Genomic DNA, 20706 nt, shown 5'->3' on the forward strand with positions numbered 1-20706 from the left:
TGAATTAAATAAAATTCATTTTTTTAACGTTACATACTCAATTCTAACATTAATAATTGGTTCAAAGTTAGTTGAATAGTATTCGTTCAAAGTTAATCATTATTTCTTAAGAGCAAATTGGCTCAAAATTTAGCTTATTACAAGTAAACTACTCAATTCAAGTTCAGTCGTAATCATTGTTAGCTCAAAATTAATCATTTTTTATTAAGTTTAAAGTTAATTGTCGACTATTGGTTCAAAGTTAACCAGTATCAATCAATTGACTCAAGGTTAGTCAATTATTATTAAACTCCTCGATTCAAAGTTAGTTTATTACACTTGGCTCCAAGATAACCAATCATTATTTAGTTGGCTAAAGGTTTTTCATTTATCATTTATTCATGATTTAATATGCCTTAATCAAAATATACTTGTGCAAACAAACTACAATGAAAGTCGAACCAACCAGTCGACTCCACTATAGAGAATCACCACGTGGACGATCCTAGGAATGTAAAAGAGGACGGTCACCTAGATCACGAGGATCGACTAGAGATCGGTCTCGGGAACCAAGATCCTCCTGAAAAGAACATATGGTTGCTTTGGTAGATCTTGATCCTCAGTTGAATGATACTCGTATTGAGCCTAGTGAGGATCTTCACCCATTGCCCTACGTGATGAAGAACATACAACACACATAGGGACATCACTGCAGTCGGCCGACAACATGTTGGTAAGTCAGACACTTATTGAAAATGTTGACTTATTTTCCTGGACGACCTCTGATATGCCAGGGGTAAATCCAAACATTATCATACATCACCTTTCAGTGTATAAAGAGGCACGACCAGTCGCCCAGAAGAAAAGGAAGATGAGTGAAGAGAAGTGCAATGCATCACGCAAGGAAGCTGACAAGCATCTCAAAGCCAACTTCATAAAGATAGCACAGTACACCACATGGTTGGATATGTGATCATGGTCAAAAAATCTAATGGTAAGTGGAGGATGTGCACAAATTACACGACCACAACAAGGCTTGTCCGAAATATGCCTACCCTTTGCCAAACATCGACCACCAAGTTGACAGGGTGGCCGGTCATTGTATTTTGAGTTTCCTAGATGCATACTCCGGATATAACAAAATCCAGAGGCTTCCAAGGGACAAGGTGAAAACAACTTTCATGACTAACAGTGATAACTTCTACTACGAAGTCATCTCATTTGGTTTAAAGAACCCTGGTGCAATCTACCAGATACAAATGGACCAAATTTTCAAAGGAATACTCAGCCGAAACGTTGAAGTTTACATTGATGACATAGTTGTCAAATCTGATTCATGCCTATAGCACATCCAAGATCTCAAAGAAGTCTTCAAAGCTCTCAAAGATCATGGTGTGCGCCTTAACCCTGATAAGTGTGTGTTCAGAGTGGAAGGCGGAAAATTCGTAGGCTTCATTCTCACCCATCGTGGCATCAAAGCGAATCCAGAAAAGTGTAGGGCTCTCACTAAAATGAGAAGTCCTAAGAATACAAAAGAAATACAGAAGTTGATCGTTCAAATAATAGCCTTATCCATATTTGTACCAAAACTAGGAGAAAAGACTACGCCAATCGTCCAACTTTTGCGGAAAGTGGAAAAATTTAACTGGACAACTGAATGTGAAGAAATCTTTCTCCACTTAAAAGCATTCTTGACAGCTCCTCCGATCATACAAAAACTGGATGCCAAATGACCAATTATTGTATTTCTTGCAATATCAGAAGAAGCAATCACCACGAACTTAGTACAAAAAGTTGAAAAAGAAGAACGATCGATTTATTTCATTAGCCGGGTGTTACACGACGCAAAGGTCCGTTATCATGATTGAAAAGGTAGCCCTGACACTTATTATTACTACAAGAAGAATGCAAACGTATTTTCAAAATCACCACATTATAGTCAAGACCGACTATCCTATTATGAAGATCATAGCTAAACCTAATCTGGCTGGACGAATGATTGGATGGGCGGTTGAGTTATCTAAATTTCACATCCAATATCAACCAAGGGGAGTAATCAAGTCCCAAATCCTAAGGACTTTATGGCTAAACTTAGTCCTAAACTGATCGAGGATGAAGATCTCCAATGGATCTTACATGTGGATGGTTCATCTAACAATAAGTCGTGTAGAGCAGGAATAGTCCTTGAAGGCCCGGGCAGTATCCTCTTAGAACAATCATTGAATTTTGACTTCAAAACTTCAAACATAAGGAAAAATATGATGCCATCTTGGTCGGGCTTACTTTAGCACATGATATGGAAGCCCAACACTTAATATGTAGAAGCGACTCTCAGCAAGTAGTCGAACAGGTTAAAGGAGAATTCGAGGTGAAAGAGTCTTTACTCCAAAAGTATTATCACCTCGTTCTAAATCTTATGTCTAACTTCAAGAAGGTTCAAATTGAATACATCTTACGTGAGCATAATGACAGAGCCGACATGCTTTCAAGGTTGGCCACTACTAAAAAGAAAGGACTACATCGTTCGGTCATCTACGTAGTTCTCAAGAATCCTAATGTCACCACGGACGAGTGCGTGGTCATTATGAAAAAGAAATGTGGATGACACCCATTAGACGCTTCCTAGAAAACTATGAGTGTGGAGCACAAGAGGAGAAAACAATGAGGCAGCGAACGCTCTATTTGTCCTTGTTGGTTTTTATATGTATCGTCGAGGCTACACTCGACCTTTATTAAAATGTATCTCAGCAAATCAAGTCAACTACGTCATGCACGAAATACATGAGGGTGTATGTCATAATCACTCAGGAGCACGAACTATGGTTGCCAAAAGTACTCAAGGGAAGATACTATTGGTTGACCGTCCAGGGTGACTGTGCTGAATTTAGGCGCAAATGTTTGAAGTGTCAAGAGTATGGATAGATGTCGAACCCTTGGCAGCCATTACAACACAAAATGTTCAAAATTTTGTATGGAAAAATATAATATTTCATTTTGGTGTAGCACATGTTATTATGACTGACAATGGTCGACATTTCATCGATCATAGACTTGCAGAGTTTTATGAAAAGCTCAACATCAAGCACATCACCAATTCAGTAAAATACCCTCATTCGAAGCTGCCAATAAAGTAATTCTCAATGAATTAAAGAAAAGACTTGGCCTAGCGAAAATTAAATGGATCGAAGAACTCATTGAAGTCTTATGGGCTTATCGCTATACACGTTAGACTAATACTCAGGAAACTCCATATAGTCTGATGTACGACAATGAGGTTATGATACCAGTAAAAGTCAAGGAACCTTCTCTACAACATCAACTATTTGACATTAACATCAACCAGGAGAGCTTATTTGATGGACTCAACTTAATCAATGAATTTAGAGACAAGAGAAGAATAAGAGAACAAGCTTGCAAGATCTGAGCGGTTAGAAGATACAATTCAATGATGGAACCTCGAAGATTTCAAAAACGAGATTTGGTTTTGTAAATGCGTAACGAGGGTATGAAAAATGAAGGAAAATTTTCTAGCAACTACGAAGGACCACTTATTATTTGGAATATTTGTTAGGAAAAATTGTATCGAAAACGTGGAATGTCACGCATCTCAAATTTTATTACAGTTAATATAATGAATAGTGTACTCTTTCCTCGCTTGGTTGTTTTATCCCTAAGGAGGATTTTCGACCGAGAAGGTTTTAACGAGGCATTTTAAAATTACATGTTGATTATTTCAGTTTTTGGCAAAAGCACTACACTACCCTTTAATGGAAGAGGCCACATAAACCTAATCGGTTAAGGCAATTCGCTTAACAATTGACAACCCTTGCCGACCGCACATCTAAAAGCGCCTACGTGGTAAGGAAAATGCCATTAAGATGTTATCCCACCATACCTAGTCGATCAATGTAGTTTGCTTAACAAATGGCAACCCTTGTCAACTGGACATGTCAACACCGACATGGTCAGGGATATTTCCTTAAAACGAGTTATATCATCATGCTTTCAAAACCCATGAATATCGAGCAAGGAAATTTTCTTAAGAATTAGCAACCCTAGTCAAACGGCAACATGATGCAATTAATAAAACACCCAACCAATTCATCAAATGTATTCAGTTGAGCCTAAAAGCTTAACACACTGTTTGTTTGAAGAAAATGTCCAGTCTATGTTAAAAAGTGAGTAAATATTAAGGTGCACGCTCAACAACAAGAGTTACATAACGCCCAAACAACATTCCAAAAAACTTAATCTTAAATGATTATTTGACTATTTGATTACAAGTTATTTTAAAAAAAAAGGCAAGATTATTTCAACATACATTCAATTGGAATTTTGATCATTTTCAACTTTATTAAAGTTTATCTGAGCCTTCAAGTTCGACAAATATAATTCAGTCGACAATACGATATAATAATTCACACACATGAAGAAAAAATATTGCATAAATTAAATAAAAGTATTCAAATTGTTTAAGGTCCACACCCCTAACCCAAAGGTAAATTTAAGTATTTATAAAAGGTCGAACAACCCTTCCAAAAATTGTTCGACCTCCTCATTTGCCTTGGCGTCACCACCACCTTCATCTTGGCTTTCATCTTTTTCATCTCCGTCAGTCGAGACCAACTCGTCGTTGATGATGTCTTTTGTCTCATCATAACATCATCATCAACAAGGATTCTATGGAAGAAAGCCGCTTGGAAGATCCCTTGGTTGAAACCCTCCTTTCCAATTCGAAGGAGGAACCACTGGTAGTATGTTAATTCTTCAGCAATAGCTTTAAGTTTTTCCATTACCTCCTCCTCGTCCTACACCCGCTCGGCCTCTTTGGTCTTCAACTTAGCCTCCAAAGCAAAAATTTTACCTTTGGCACGGTCACACTCAGCTTGAACTTGGTGCATCTTTTCTTCCAACGACCTTAGGCTTCTAGGGTCGCTTTCAGAGAGCTCGAGGACTCACTCAATTCAGCTTTTAATTTAGCCACCACCATGGTCGAGTTCCTCTCTAGCTTGTTGGTTAGTGTTCGTTTAACGACAAGTGCTCTGCTCATAATTTCAATTAAACCCGACACCAACTCCGTTTTCGTTGTCTGGAGTGAGTGCAACCCGAACACCCTGAGCGAGATCAAGACGTTCACCCAATATTGCGAAGGAACATAAAGAAGACCCCACTTCGAATCAAGGTTGAGGTGAGCGAGCGGGTCTCCCTCGCTTCTTCGCCTTTGAAGGTCATTTGTCGCTTGATGGTGGCACCAAGTCAATCACAGGGGCGAAACATCCCGCCCCCATCAGCTCAAGGGATCCTTTTTGTCGTTTGGCCACTTGACGACGTAGTTGTTTCAATACATTGGCAGCTATTGGAGATGGATGAAGCTTATCTCTACCTTGCATTGGTGTGTTTGATGTAGTCTTTAGCTAGTTTGCTTTGAAGGTTGCAATGTGTCTTAGATGATCCTGTATTTCGGTTTGTGTGTATTCAAGGTTGTCTTTTGTTGCATGACCCATCCTAGATTCCAAATCAAGGTAGTAAGATCAAGCACATAATGAGGTTAAATGGTTTTGGAAAAGCTTTTTAAAGTTTTCTTAAAAGGTTGATTCAGTACAAAAATAAATCTATTTTATTGAGAAACAATCGGTTTATTTCTGCTCTGTTAAAAGGGTTTTCGAAATTCTGTTAGGGCACCAAAGGTAAAGCTCAGTCTGTTATTTCAGTTAAGTTGAGCTGGTAGTTTTGTTAACATTTAACCTGTTGTTTTTAGAATCAATTTGTTGGTTTTTTAACTGCTCTGGAACTATTTTTTGAAAAGTGGTTAGAAACTGTTCTCTATAAAATAAAATGCTCTTCTCACGTGAAGGAATGCTGGACAATCATAGTTTAAACAGAGATAAAACATTTCTTGTGTGAGAAAGAGAATTGAAAAGGTTTTGCTAAGGTTTCTCAATAGATGTGTGCTTGTTCTTAAAGAACCTTGTGCTGGATGAAGGCGTTGGTACTGTCCTGGAGCAAATAGAACAACTGGTTTATGTTCTTGCAACACAATTTCAGGTGTAATCTTTCCCTTACTCATTCTTGTAATAGGTATAAATGTTAGTCACTCTTGATAGGGTTTCTTGGAGTGCAAGGTATGCTGGAATAGTGTTTTTCAGCAGTGATTGTTGAAGTTATTGAAGGGTTCAAGAGCTGTTGTGTATGTTGTAATTGATTGTATTTGTTTTAGTGGATTCCACCTTGGAGTAAGGTGAACTGGACGTAGCTCTTGATGAGTGAACCAATATAAAAACTATCTTCTCTTTCTCTTCTCATCCCTGCACTTGTTTCTGGTTTTGCTTAATTCTATCAAGAATGAAACCTGTTCATTTGAAATCAAATTTGTTAATTTTGGGCTTAATAAAAACTATTCTTCTTAATCTGGAAAAGTTCTCTAATCATAAACAAAGCTTCTGAATATAAGTTTGTAATTGAATTAAGAACCAACAGGTTTCTTCATAAAAATCATGTAAAAGATTCATTGTCTATAAAGCTTTGTGTTGAATAAATTGGATTGTTCTTATGGCTTAGTGTGTGTTCTTCAATATTGTCAAAAGTGAACCAATCTGATTTAGCTATTTTTCACTATCTGATCTTAATCCCAATCGGGTGCAGTTGTGTTTGTGTTAGACTGTTTTGTAAAAATCAATTTGTTCATTCTAAAATCAATTTGTTCTTTTACCCCTGATATACTAAAAACAGTTTGTGGTTGCGAAAATTTTATATGTTCAATTCACTCCTCCCCTCTTGAACTTAGACATTAATAGACCCAACAATTGGTATCAAGAGCTAGGGCTTGTATTTTTCTCAAGTGTATGCATAATGTCTGAGTTTAAAATGCCTTTTGTTGAAGGTATGTCTATTAACAGACCTCCTATGTTTGGTGGTGTTAACTATGCTTTCTGGAAAATTAGGATGAAAATTTTTATGGAGTCTATTGATATGGGTATTTGGGATGCAGTGGTCAGTGGACCTTTTATACCTATGCAGGTTGTCAAAAAGAAGCCTTGGTCTGAATGGAGTGAAAGTGAAAGGAAGAAGGCTCAATATGACTCTCTACCCAAGAACATCATCACATCTGCACTGAATATGGATGAGTTGTTTAGAGTTTCTTAATGTAACTCAGCTAAGGAGATGTGGGGAGGTACTAGAGGTAACTCATGAAGGGACGGATGATGTGAAACGAGCAAGGAAGCACTCACTCATTTAGGAATACGAATTGTTCATAATGAAATCAGAAGAGAGTATTGCAGATGTGCAGAAACGATTTACACATATTGTAAATCACCTCACTGGCCTTGGTAAAGTCTTTGATAAGGAAGAGCTCAACATAATGGTGCTGAAATGCCTTGATAGAAGCTGGCAGCCTAAGGTAACAGCAATCTCAGAATCCAGATATTTATCCAAGATGTCCACTGTTGCACTTTTTGGAAAGCTGATGGAGCATGAACTAGAGCTGAAAAGATTGAAAGAACAAGAAACTGTGGAGAAGAGAGCCAAAGGAATTGCCTTTAAAACTACTATGGAACATGATACAAGTGAAGAAGAAGAGAATCCTGAACATGATGAGACCTTGAGTCTGCTCACCAAAAAATTCAGCATGTTTCTTAAAAGAAAGAACCGAGACAGAACTCAACAAAGAAAAAGGTATTCTAAATCCAATGACTCAAATTCTTCTAGTTATACTTGTTTAGTTGTGGCAAACCAGGTCATATAAAGGTTGATTGCCCAAACAATCAAAACAAAGAAAAATCAGCAAGCAAGAAGAGTGAAAGAGGCAAAGGAAAGAGAGCTTATATCTCTTGGGAAGAGAATGATGTATCCTCAACAAGTGACTCTTCAACTAGAAGCGAAGAAGCAAATTTGTGCTTCATGGTGAATGATGAAGGATCAACATCTGATTCAGTAAGTGACTATTCAACTGATTCTGAAAATTATGATAAGCTATTAATTGCCTTTAAGGAAACACATGACGAAGCAAATAGATTGGCTGTCATATGTAATAAACTGAATAAAGTAAATAGGGTGTTGGAACTGAAAGTTAAGGCTCTTGAAGAAGAATTACACAAAGCTAAAACTGACTTGGTTAGCCTTGAATTAACATGTCTGCATGCATCAATAAAAACTTGTGAAAATTGTAAGAAACTGGAAAAACAGGTTGAATATTTGCTAAAAACACTATCAAGTTTCACCAAAGGAAGAGAAAATCTTGAAACACTGCTGGGTTCACAAAATGTTGTTTTTAATAAGAATGGTCTAGGATACAATCCTGGAATGAAGAACAATGTTAAAAAGCTATCCAGATTTTTTGTTCCTTCCAAAACAAGTTTTTCTTCTTTTAGCAGTTCAAAAACTATGCATACTGCATCTTGCTTTTACTATTTGAAAAATGGACATATCTCTAGAACATGTAAAGCTAGAAGGTACCTTGTTCCCAAAGGGTTAGCCAAATGGCTTCCTAAGGAAGGGTATTAATCATGATGGACCCTAAACTAGAAAGGGGTACCATATGTGTTAAATCTATTTTGTTTTGCATAAAAACAACAGGAAAAATCAGTGGTACTTGGATAGCGGGTGCTCAAAGCACATGACTGGTGAAGTTACTCAATTCACAAATCTGAAACTTAAAGTTGAAGGACACGTCACATATGAAGATAATAATAGAGGAAGAATTCTTGGAAGAGGAGATGTTGGTACTGCAGAGTCAACCACAATTGAGAATGTCCTATATGTGGAGGGACTAAAGCATAGTCTCCTAAGCATTAGTCAACTGTGTGACAAGGGCTACACGGTCAATTTTGAAACCAACACATGTACAATCTCAAATGAAACTTCTGGTAAGGTGTTTTTCACAGGAAAAAAGGTAAACAACATCTATCTCTTAGATATTATGAATAGCTGTTCTGAAAATGAATGTTTATTGTCTAAAAGTGATGAGTCATGGTTATGGCATAGGAGGCTAGCTCATGTCCATACAAATCATTTGAATAAGCTGAAGTCTAAGGAATTGGTTTCTGGTTTACCAAATATAAAGTTTCAAAATAACAGATTGTGTGATGCTTGTGTAAAGGGAAAATAGATAAGAACCTCATTTAAATCTAAAGATGTGGTTTCTACAAATAAAGCTTTGGATGTTTTACATATGGACTTGTTTGGACCATCTAGGACTGCTAGCTTAGCTGGAAATTACTATGCTTTGGTGATTGTTGATGACTTCTCAAGATATACATGGACTTTGTTTCTTGCTTCTAAAAATGATGCATATAAAGCCTTTAAGAAACTAGCTAAGGTTCTGCATAATGAAAATGAAAATAGAATAAAACAGATTCGTAGTGATCATGGGGGAGAATTTCAAAATGCAAAATTTGATAGGTATTGTGAAAAACATGGGATCACACATAGCTATTTTGCTCCTAGGACACCCCAACAAAATGGTGTAGTTGAAAGGAAGAATAGATCATTAGAGGAATTAGCTAGGACCATGTTAAATGAATCTGATTTACCTAAATATTTTTGGGCAGATGCAGTATACACTGCCTCTTATGTGCTTAACAGAACCTTGATTAGACCAATTCTTAAGAAAACTCCCTATGAATTGTATAAAGGTAGGAAGCCTAGCATTAGTCATCTTAGGGTTTTTGGCTGCAAATGCTTTGTTCTAAATAATGGTAAAGACAATCTGGGGAAATTTGATCCTAAATCAGATGAAGGAATACATATTGGATATGCTATAAATGGTCATGCTTATAGAGTGTATAACAAAAGATTGCTTGCAGTAGAAGAATCTATACATGTTGTATTTGATGAAACAGATTGTTCTGTGCATAAATCTGATCTGGATGAACCTGGTATGGATGATTTAAGAACCATTCTACAAAAGAATCAATCTAGTGATATTGATACAACTAATTCAAATGTTGTCAAAGAATCCATTGTGAATGCAGGATTGCCTAAAGAATGGAAGACACCCAGGGATCTCACACTAGACAATGTAATTGGTAAAATTGAGAAAGGAGTCTCAACAAGGAATTCACTTAATAATTTTTGCATAACAGTGGCCTTTTTTTCACAGATTGAGCCTAAAAGTCTGGAAGAAGCACTACAAGACAACAATTGGATAACAACAATGCAGGAAGAACTGAACCAGTTTGAATACAATGAAGTGTGGACTTTGGTTCCAAGAAGACATGAGATGAATATCATAGGAACCAAGTGGGTGTACAGAAACAAGATGGATGAACATGGGGTTATCACTAGAAATAAAGCAAGGCCGGTTGCTAAAGGCTATAACCAAGAAGAGGGAATTGATTTTGGTGAAACCTATGCACCAGTAGCACGTCTTGAAGCTGTCAGATTACTCCTAGCATTTTCCAGCATACAAGGTTTCAAGCTATTTCAAATGGATGTCAAGAGTGCATTCTTAAATGGTTACATTAATGAAGAGGTGTTTGTATCTCAGCCTCCAGGGTTCGAAGATCATAAAAATCCAGAGCATGTGTACATGCTCAAGAAGGCTTTATATGGATTGAAGCAGGCACCTAGGCAATGGTATGAGAGGCTAAGTGAGTTTCTGCTCTCTCAAGGATATAACCGTGGCAATTCTGATAAAACTCTGTTCATGAAGAAGAAAAGAGAAGACATTATACTTGTGCAAGTCTATGTGGATGATATTATCTTTGGATCCACAAATGAAGAGATGTGTGAAAACTTTGTGAAAACAATGAAGAGTGAGTTTGAGATGTCAATGTTAGGGGAAATGAATTTCTTTCTTGGACTACAAGTGAAACAGCTCAAGGATGGAATTTTCATAAGTAAAGAAAAGTACTGCAAGGAGCTGCTTAAGAGGTTTGATATGGATCAATGCAAAGCAATCAGCACTCCTATTTCAACAAGCTGTCAGCTGGAACAAGATTGTACAGGAGAAAATCAGTGGATCAATCTAAGTACAGGGGTTTAATTGGTTCTTTATTATACTTAACTGCTAGCAGGCCTGACATTATGTTTGTTGTGTGCTTATGTGCTAGATATCAATCTGATCCAAAGGAATCACACTACAATGCAGCAAAGAGAATTCTGAAATACTTGCAAGGATCTAAGGATGTTGGATTGTGGTATCCTAACAATGTATCTTTAAACTTAACTGGTTTTTCAGATTCTGACTTTGCAGGTTGCAAGGTTGATAGAAAAAGCACAAGTGGAACTTGTCACATGCTTGGATCAAGTCTAATCTCTTGGCATTGCAAGAAACAGGCTTGTGTTGCTCTCTCTACAGCAGAGGCAGAATACATAGCTGCTGGAAGTTGTTATGCTCAAACCTTATGGCTAAGGCAACAGCTAAGTGACTTTAGGATTCTATTAAACAAGATACCTATAAATTGTGATAACACTAGTGCTATATATCTGTCTAAGAATCCTGTCATGCATTCAAGAACTAAACATATTGAAATTAGACATCACTTTCTAAGAGAACATATAACTAATGGAACTTATGATATCAAATTCATTGGCACAAAATTTCAATTGGCCGATCTTTTTACTAAAACTCTTGCTAAAGATAGGTTTTATTTTCTTCTAAATGAATTGGGTATCATTAGCTTAAATTGTCCTCTGCAGTAAAAATTACAATCTGTTATTTTATATTTTAACGTGTTCTCTCTCTGTTTTAGAATCACAACTGTGACTAGGAAAGAGAAATATTTACTTTTCTCTCTCTCTCTCTCTCTCTCTCTCTCTCTCTCTCTCTCTCTCTCTCTCTCTCTCTCTCTCTCTCTCTCTCTCCTTGATCTTTGACTGCTTTTACGGTTATTAACCAGCAGGTCTATGACAATCATATGTGGATATTCTAACTGATTGGATATCTTGTAGGTGCAACAGATTTGATTTGCTAAACTGAAATCTGGTTCCAATATATTCTTGCGTCAATCAACACCTGCACCTGCTGTACCACACAAGAATAAAATCTGTAGAAGATCTGATTGAATTGATTTCTTTTAAAACTTGTGATTTTATTTTTTTTGAAATCTGATTTAAGCCTTATATAAATCTGATATTAATCAATTGTTTTTCTCACTCTCTCATTCCTACTACAAGCTGTCCAGGTTCAAAACATTTTCAACATTAATTTCTGTGTTCCTTGAACATGTGAATTGTTACTGATTCTCTCTCTAGCTGGGATTGTCCTTTGATAAACAGGTGCAGGTAACAACAGATAAAGCATGACATCCTCATCACACAGAAAGAAGAAACTCAAAGAGCAACCTAACAGCAGCCAAGGCATTCTGAAAAATTGGTTTGCTGGAGATTCTGAAGCTATGACAAGGTTCATACATGAGACAAGCAGAAAGCAAGTCAATGTGCCCAAAGTGCTGGAATGGTCATGGTTGCGGGAAGAAAATCTGACTGAAGCAAAAACTCTGCTCAAGCATCAAAAACTGAAAAGCTTCTTGGAAATTACTGGAAATGTCTATCCAGACCTAGTGAAGGTGTTCTACAGCAACCTCATTCAAGATGGCAAGAACCTTGTTTCCCATGTGAAAGGAGTGAAGCTGAAAATTACAAAGGAAATATGGAGCAATGTGGGAGGAATCAAGTATTCAGGAATGAAAGTTAGCAAAGGGAATACTGCTGGAATTCAAGGATTCAACAAGATGCAGTTTTATAGGAGCTGTGTTAGAAATCCTACTGAACTAGTAGCTAGATTTCATACTGGTAATCTGACCTTAATTCCAAGACTCCTAGCCTACATAATTGCTTGGCAACTTACTCCTAGAGGAAGCAATCATGCTACTCTTCATGAAGAGGATTTGATTGTGCTATACTGTACAATGAATCAACTCAAGGTAAATTGGGTAAGTACAATGTTAGAGCATATGCTCAAATCCACTAGGCTTCCCGATTATCGCTTTCCATATGCAATTTTTTGTATCAAAACTAATTGACTATTTTGAAGTTGATACTGCAAATGAGAGAAATGACATCATTAAGGCAGCAAGTGAAATAGACAACTCCACTCTCTTGAAAATGGGGTTACAAAAGGAGGAAGACAACTGGATCTTTCGAAGGAATGCTACAAATACAGCGGAGAATGAAGCAGCTAATCCAAGAGATGAAGAAGAAGAAAATGTTGATGGTGTGCAGCACATGGATGAGTCACCAGTTCACTCTTTCGTAAATGAGGATGTTGCTGCTACAAGCCAAAATGCATTGGTAGCATATTAGGAACCTGTGCATAAAGGTGAACCTCTATCCATGTTCGAAAGGCAAGTTCTAAGCAGGTTGGATACACTCACATACGACCAAAAGGAATACTATGAGATGACTCAAGCCAGGTTTCAACACTTGGATGACCAAATTGAAGGAGTTCAGGAGAAGATAGACGAGCTCTACCACTATAACAAGTGATCTTTTCAAAGCTTTTATCATTTATGTCTTGTTGAACAATTGGGTTTTCTGTTTTTTTTTCCTACACCGGTTTCATTCTGTTTTGGTTTGTAATAGACCTATAAACTGGTTTTAGTTTGAACTGTTATGCATGTCTATGGTGTGCTTCTTTTATTCAATGTTCTACTCTGTTTGATAAACCCAAAGGGGGAGAAGGACAGATGAAAGATTGTTCACATAAGTTGATGATTTGGTTCAAGCTGCAGAGAGGTAGCACAAAACTCATATATTGTTATATTCTGGTTTTATCTCTAAATGTTGTTGTGCAGTTTGCTTGGAAGCTAGTACAGTGCAGTTTTGATCATCAAGTATGCAAAGCAAATGGGTTTTTGTCTCCATCAAAGAGGGGGAGATTGTTGGAGATGGATGAAGCTCATCTCTACCTTGCATTGGTGTGTTTGATGTAGTCTTTAGCTAGTTTGCTTTGAAGGTTGCAATGTGTCTTAGATGATCCTGTATTTTAGGTTTGTGTGTATTCAAGGTTGCCTTTTGCTGCATGACCCATCCTAGATGCCAAATCAAGGTAGTAAGATCAAGCACATAATGAGGTTAAATGGTTTTGGAAAAGCTTTTTAAAGTTTTCTTAAAAGGTTGATTCAGTACAAAAATAAATCTGTTTTATTGAGAAACAATCGGTTTATTTCTACTCTGTTAAAAGGGTTTTCGAAATTCTGTTAGGGCACCAAAGGTAAAGCTCAGTCTGTTATTTCAGTTAAGCTGAGCTGGCAGTTTTGTTAACATTTAACCTGTTGTTTTTAGAATCAATCTGTTGGTTTTTTAACTGCTCTGAAACTATTTTTTGAAAAGTGGTTAGAAATTATTCTCTATAAAATAAAATGCTCTTCTCACGTGAAGGAATGCTGGACAATCATAGTTTTAACAGAGATAAAACATTTCTTGTGTGAGAAAGAGAATTGAAAAGGTTTTGCAAAGGTTTCTCAATAGATGTGTGCTTATTCTTAAAGAACCTTGTGATGGATGAAGGTGTTGGTACTGTCTTGGAGCAAATAGAACAACTGGTTTATATTCTTGCAACACAATTTCAGGTGTAATGTTTTCGTTACTCATTCTTGTAATAGGTATAAGTGTTAGTCACTCTTGATAGGGTTTCTTGGAGTGCAAGGTATGCTGGAATAGTGTTTTTCAGCAGTGATTGTTGAAGTTCTTGAAGGGTTCAAGAGCTGTTGTGTATGCTGTAATTGATTGTATCTGTTTTAGTGGGTTCCACCTTGGAGTAAGATGAACTGGACATAGCTCTTGATGAGTGAACCAGTATAAAAACTCTCTTGTCTTTCTCTTCTCATCCCTGCACTTGTTTCTGGTTCTGCTTAATTCTGTCAAGAACGAAATCTGTTCATTTGAAATCAAATTTGTTAATTTTGGGCTTAATAAAAACTATTCTTCTTAATCTGGAAAAGTTCTCTAATCATAAACAAAGCTTCTGAATATAAGTTTGTAATTGAATTAAGAACCAACAGGTTTCTTCATAAAAATCATGTAAAAGATTCATTGTCTATAAAGCTTTGTGTTGAATAAATTGGATTGTTCTTTTGGCTTAGTGTGTGTTCTTCAATACTGTCTAAAGTGAACCAATCTGATTTAGCTATTTTTCACTATCTGATCTTAATCCCAATCTGGTGCAGTTGTGTTTGTGTTAGACTATTTTGTAAAAATCAATCTGTTCATTCTAAAATCAATATGTTCTTTTACCCCTGATATACTGAAAACAGTTTGTGGTGGCGAAAATTTTATATGTTTAATTCACTCCTCCCCTCTTGAACTTAGACATTAATAGACCCAACAGCAACGATAACATTTTTTTGCGTCATAATTTCTGCATGGCAAGAAAACATTAAACACACCATGAACATATTTTATAAAAATATGGAATTTAGGTTTCCCCTCGGAGTCATAAAAATATGGTTTGTCATTCGGTTCAACAAATATTTTAAAGTACCTCTCCTTGAAGTTTTTGTAAAAGGCAAAAAGGGGTGAAGAGAATACTACCCAGACAACTAGATAGGGTATCCAACCCACAAGGAGGGCCGACCGAGAATTGTAATAAAATAGAAAAGATTGAGGGTACGACCTCAACCTAAAGGCGTCACAAATCAGCCTAAAGGCCTGAAGAGTCACCCAAGAATTTGGATGCAGTTGTGTAAGAACGACATTAAGAATCCTAAGGACCCCTTTAGTGCACCAAACTAAATATGTTAAAGAATTACTAAAAGGCTCGAATTAGTCTATGCTAAGTCCATGAGCACTCCAATGCATCCCACAACGTCCCTTGGACTTGAGAAAGAATCAAAACTAGTAGACACAATTGATTACATATAGGTGATAGGATCTCTACTATATTTAACAACATAAAGGCCAAACATCATGTTCAGCGTATGTCTATGTGCTAGATTTCAAGCTAATCCAAAAGATGTTCACCTTAGCGTTGTAAAAAAGTATCTTCAGATACCTCAAGGAACTTCCAATCTAGGCCTTGTTACAAAGCTCGTGAAAAATCCAACCTTCAAAGGTTATGTGATTCAAACTATGTTGGAGACAAAGTAGAATGGAAAAGCATAAATGTAAGAGGTCACTTCATCGAAGGTAATCTCGTTTCATGATATAGTAAGAAACAAACAACGATTGGTTTGTCCACATTAGAAGTATAATATGTATCAGCAACTCCCTGTTGTACACAACTATTGTGGATCAAGAATCAACTTGAGGATTACGACATTCATGAAACACAAATTCCCATTATGTGTGATAATAATGTTGTTTTTAGTTTATCTAAAAATCCAATTTTGCATTCAAGGGCTAAACATATTGAAATTAAAAATCACTTCATATGTCTAAAAGGGAATTGTAGATGTTCTTTGTATCTCTACTGAGAATCAACTTGTAGACATTTTCATTAAACCTCTTGTAGAAGAGAGGTGTTCGCAATTTAAAGACCTTTTGGGCATGAGTATTATTGAAGGATGATTTAATTTAATTATTTAAGACTAAATATTTTTGAGAGGATGAAGTCTTTACATGGATATCACAGACGATCCACCTCACAAAAACCGTAAATCACGCAAAGTCTTTATTTTCTTAAAAATTAGAAATTTTCTTTCCACCAAATATCTTTTGTTTCATGAAAATATAAAGATTCTTGAAAAAATAATGTTTTCAAATATTTTCTTTCCAAAAGAACATATCTTAGCTACCCTAGGACTCAACCAATATCTATATAAACAAAGTCAATCCAAGGCCATAGTATCCAAATCGAAAGCCTTAAAAACATATCTCTACAAAAGTTCAAAATCAGTTAATCCAATGAAGGAAACTCTCCCATTATTGTACCCTCTAAGTCATTTGTCCCAAACCAAGGGACCCAAAGTTAGGATGACTCCATATTTACAAACTAGGTAAAGGAAGCTCGCATATCAAATGAAAGCTCTCTTCCTAAGAGAGCTAGGCTAGGAGGCATCAAAAATAGCACTGATAAGGCTCTTAAAGCCTTGTTAAAAAATGTAGAAGAAGATATTGAAGACAATGAAGAACGATTAATCAATAAAACCCAAGAGATGATCAATAGGGAAGCCTACAATGAACGAAAACAAGCCACTCAACTCATTGTTAGGCTTGAAGAGAGAGTGAGAAAAAACAAAAAGGGAGATTTGTATACCATCCAACAGATTGAGACACGATGGAAATCTAGACTAGAGGATCTAACCCTTAGTTTTACCCATCAGATCAACCAAGCTCTTGGTGTAAAATCCTTATTCTAGACAAACCTCTCAGTCACCACACCTTCTGCAGTGATGATTTCTTTTCAATTCTCTCCTACTCTTTTTGATGAATTCAAAAAGGTGGAGAAATAAAGTTTTGTTTTTATTGAATAATGTTTTGTATCTCTTATAGAGGTGCTCTCTTTGTAAAATTCAGATTGGAATTAATCTAAGAAAACTCTACTCAAATTTTGAGTGAACTTTGGAGAGCTTTTGGAGCCTTCTTCTCTAGTCTTATCTTGATGGATCATTGGAGTCCTCAAGTGGCGGCATCACTCTCATCTAGGAGCATTCCACACTTCTAGTGGCGAGATCATCCAACATTCTTCCATCTTCATGAGCACTCTCTTCTCCTTCCTTTCTTCTCTTTCAATTGTTCATGTTGTCTTGTGTTCTTGAGTTTTTTTGGTTCGGTTTTTCTGTTTTTCCAGCACCAATGTTCTGTTCTTGCCTTTTAATTTCAATTCTGTTCGGTTCCTTTTAGTTTCTCCTCTTTTTTGGTTCAATTTGACTAAAATTGGTTCATCCAAATGAGTTTGGGATTTGGTACTAGTTTTTGGTGAGTTCTTGTCTTAGAACAAATGATCCAACTCTAAGAAAAGTGCCTCTATAATGTCCAACTCAAGGTGATTCCTAAGAAGGTCAAGAACCTTTCTCTATATGGCTAGTGGAATCACATCACCAGTGATTTGATATATTCAATTTCTTTGATCAAATATATCATTGAATAATTTCTTAATATCTTTCAATGTCAAATGAATTATCAATTTATTTTATTCTTAGATATTAATTCAAACAATATCAATATATTCAAGTTTAGAATAAATCTTCTAGTTGCTCTTGAAAATATTTATCAGATTATATTTTGAAAAAACTTAAAAGGGATTGTAAAGTATTTTCTTCTTCTTAGCCATGTAATAATTGTATAGAGTGGTTAGGAAGTTTTGGGCCTTGTATTTTGGGCCAAAGTAGAGAAGGATGTTAATAGAAAAAGAAAGTAAAGTGTAAAATAGTAAAAGAAGGGTGCAAATAGAAATGTAGGCAAGGAAGGCATGAGGCTCCACATGTCCTCTCCTTAATGGAGAGGATTTTACTCCAATGGAGGGATTCCTATATACCCACTCGTGCGGTACTTCATTGTGCGATATATAGAAGATCCATCTGTATAGATATCATCATCTACATCCAGAAAGCCGTATGCTTTGTAAGAAGCTTGTACAGTTTGGGAAGAGGTTTTTATTGATCAAAAAGAAGAATCTACTTCAACCGATATGCCCTTAGGCACGGCCATACATAACATAGAAATCACACTCGGAAAGGGTGGACAATTAGCTAGAGCAGTTGGTGCTGTAGCGAAACTAATTGCAAAAGAGGGGAAATCGGCCACATTAAAATTACCTTCTGGGGAGGTCCGTTTGATATCCAAAAACTGCTCGGCAACAGTTGGACAAGTGGGAAATGTTGGGGTAAACCAGAAAAATTTAGGTAGAGCCGGATCTAAATGTTGGCTAGGTAAACGTCCTATAGTAAGAGGAGTAGTTATGAACCCTGTAGACCATCCGCATGGGGGTGGTGAAGGGAGGGCCCCAATTGGTAGAAAAAAACCCGCAACTCCTTGGGGTTTTCCTGCACTTGGAAGAAGAAGTAGAAAAAGGAAGAAATATAGTGATAATTTGATTCTTCGTCGTCGTACTAAATAGTAGAGAAAATAGAAATTGTTTCTTCGTCTTTACAAGAAAAAGGAGTAATTAACTGTGACGCGTTCACTAAAAAAAATCCTTTTGTAGCGAATCATTTATTAAGAAAAATAAATAAGCTTAACACAAAAGCGGAAAAAGATATAATATTAACTTGGTCCAGAGCATCTACCATTATACCTACCACTTGTCACTCTCCTAATGGAGAGGATTTGCACCAATAAGGTGGTGACACTTGTCACACTCTCAATTTAGAGGTTTTGAAAGACTTTCTCCTTAAAATAGGAGTCTCTTGTACTTGATTTTTAACTTTAATTTGAGTAATGAAATGTTTTCCAATTTGAGACAATTTTACTTGTTCAAAGTTCTCTCTAAAGTTGTCTTCTTGCTAGAAAATTTTCTAGACTCATCCTATTAGTGTTGGCCCAATCTCACTCTAGAAACTAAGTGTTGGCCTAACCTCACTTAGATTCACTGTCCTAATTTTCATCTCCCAAATTTCTATAATTCTTCATGTTTCTACAATAGTGTTCATCATTCATAGAAGATATTAAAATCAAAACAATGAAGAAGAAGATCTACAAATGAAAATGCAAGTTAGGATTGCATCATTTATTCATTGAAACTTGTTTGAAAACATTTTGAATTCATTTAAAACTTTGCATTTTGATTTATGATTTATATAACTTAACACAATCAAAACACGTTTAGAGCATATGTAATAGTGAAAGGATTAAGTAAAGAAATTTCCCTATCACTAATTCGTCCAGTGCATGATCTTCATCTGCTATGTTCACTTGATCATCGTCTAGTATGTGTAAGGCTCATTTTTTCTTACGTTCAGCGTAGTGTGTTCAGCATCATCATATTATGCATTTATCTTTGAGCTCTTTGGTGTTTAGACTTCGTCTGATACGTTGTAAATGATTCTTTGGTCCATTTAGTTCTTTGTAGACTTCGTCTACTCCATCCTGTTGCATCTAAGATGTTCTCAATGATTTATTCATCAAAACATACATAAAAAGTTTTGCATTAAGGATTCATCTAAGACTTAATCATCTTAACATTATTTAGGTGATGTAACTAGGGATGTTACAACAATAATAATAATAATAATAATAATATTGATGATATTAATATTGTTAACAGTAATATTAATATTATTGTTATTATTAATAACATTATTATTAATATTATTATGAATATTACTTTTAATAATATTAATATTATTATTAGAATTGGTATGTAAAATCAGTAGGTAACGCATGACTTTCTTTATATACCGATCCAATTACTTACGGATAATATCTATCAACAGAATTTATGTCATCACGCACCAAAGTTACGTATGAATTTTACCTATGAGTTATAGGGAAAAATTTGTATTACAAATAGTAATCCATATGTAAAATTCGTATGTAAGTTCTCAATTATCTATAAATCCAAATTCATAAGTAATTATCAACGTGACGGGGTGTGTTGGAGATCCCACATCGACTAGAGATAAGAATATTTCTTTGTATATAAGTGAGTGCAAACCTCAACCCATGAGCCGGTTTTATGGGGTTGAGTTAGGCTTAAAGTCCACTTTCTTAATAGACTTGCTCGTCTGTTGACTCTGGTGACAAGCTCTATCTCCTTCTATCTCTTCAGGAATTTGTCTGCTTTCTCTCATGAGAATCTAATCTCAACTGAAATCATACTTACCAGGAAAACATTTTGTTTATGGGCATATGGGCACCTTCTCTCAAGGTGATACAACAGAAAAGAATTTTATCTCTAAGGAGTGC

At 36.0% G+C, this 20706-nt stretch overlaps 1 protein-coding gene across 1 annotated transcript; it reads left to right on the forward strand.

The window, feature by feature from the left end:
- Positions 1 to 7444: 7444 nt before the first annotated feature.
- Positions 7445 to 11886, forward strand: LOC137838286 (uncharacterized). The gene is made up of 5 exons (XM_068647536.1): positions 7445 to 7653; positions 7701 to 8447; positions 8554 to 9039; positions 9757 to 9997; positions 11872 to 11886. Exons 1-5 carry the CDS (start codon positions 7445 to 7447, stop codon positions 11884 to 11886), a joined length of 1698 nt encoding a protein of 565 aa, XP_068503637.1.
- The last annotated feature ends 8820 nt before the right edge of the window (positions 11887 to 20706 follow it).

The sequence above is a fragment of the Phaseolus vulgaris genome, chromosome 4 (assembly GCF_000499845.2).
Source record: "Phaseolus vulgaris cultivar G19833 chromosome 4, P. vulgaris v2.0, whole genome shotgun sequence".
Lineage (NCBI taxonomy): Eukaryota > Viridiplantae > Streptophyta > Magnoliopsida > Fabales > Fabaceae > Phaseolus > Phaseolus vulgaris.

Bases quoted from the DNA above. Each gene is read 5' to 3' on its own strand.
- LOC137838286 (XM_068647536.1), top strand. From the start codon at position 7,445: ATGGAGCATGAACTAGAGCTGAAAAGATTGAAAGAACAAGAAACTGTG. The intron at 7,654-7,700 runs GTATTCTAAATC...ATACTTGTTTAG, and splicing joins AGAACTCAACAAAGAAAAAG to TTGTGGCAAACCAGGTCATA. The intron at 9,040-9,756 runs GTTTCAAAATAA...TCATGCTTATAG, and splicing joins TCTGGTTTACCAAATATAAA to AGTGTATAACAAAAGATTGC.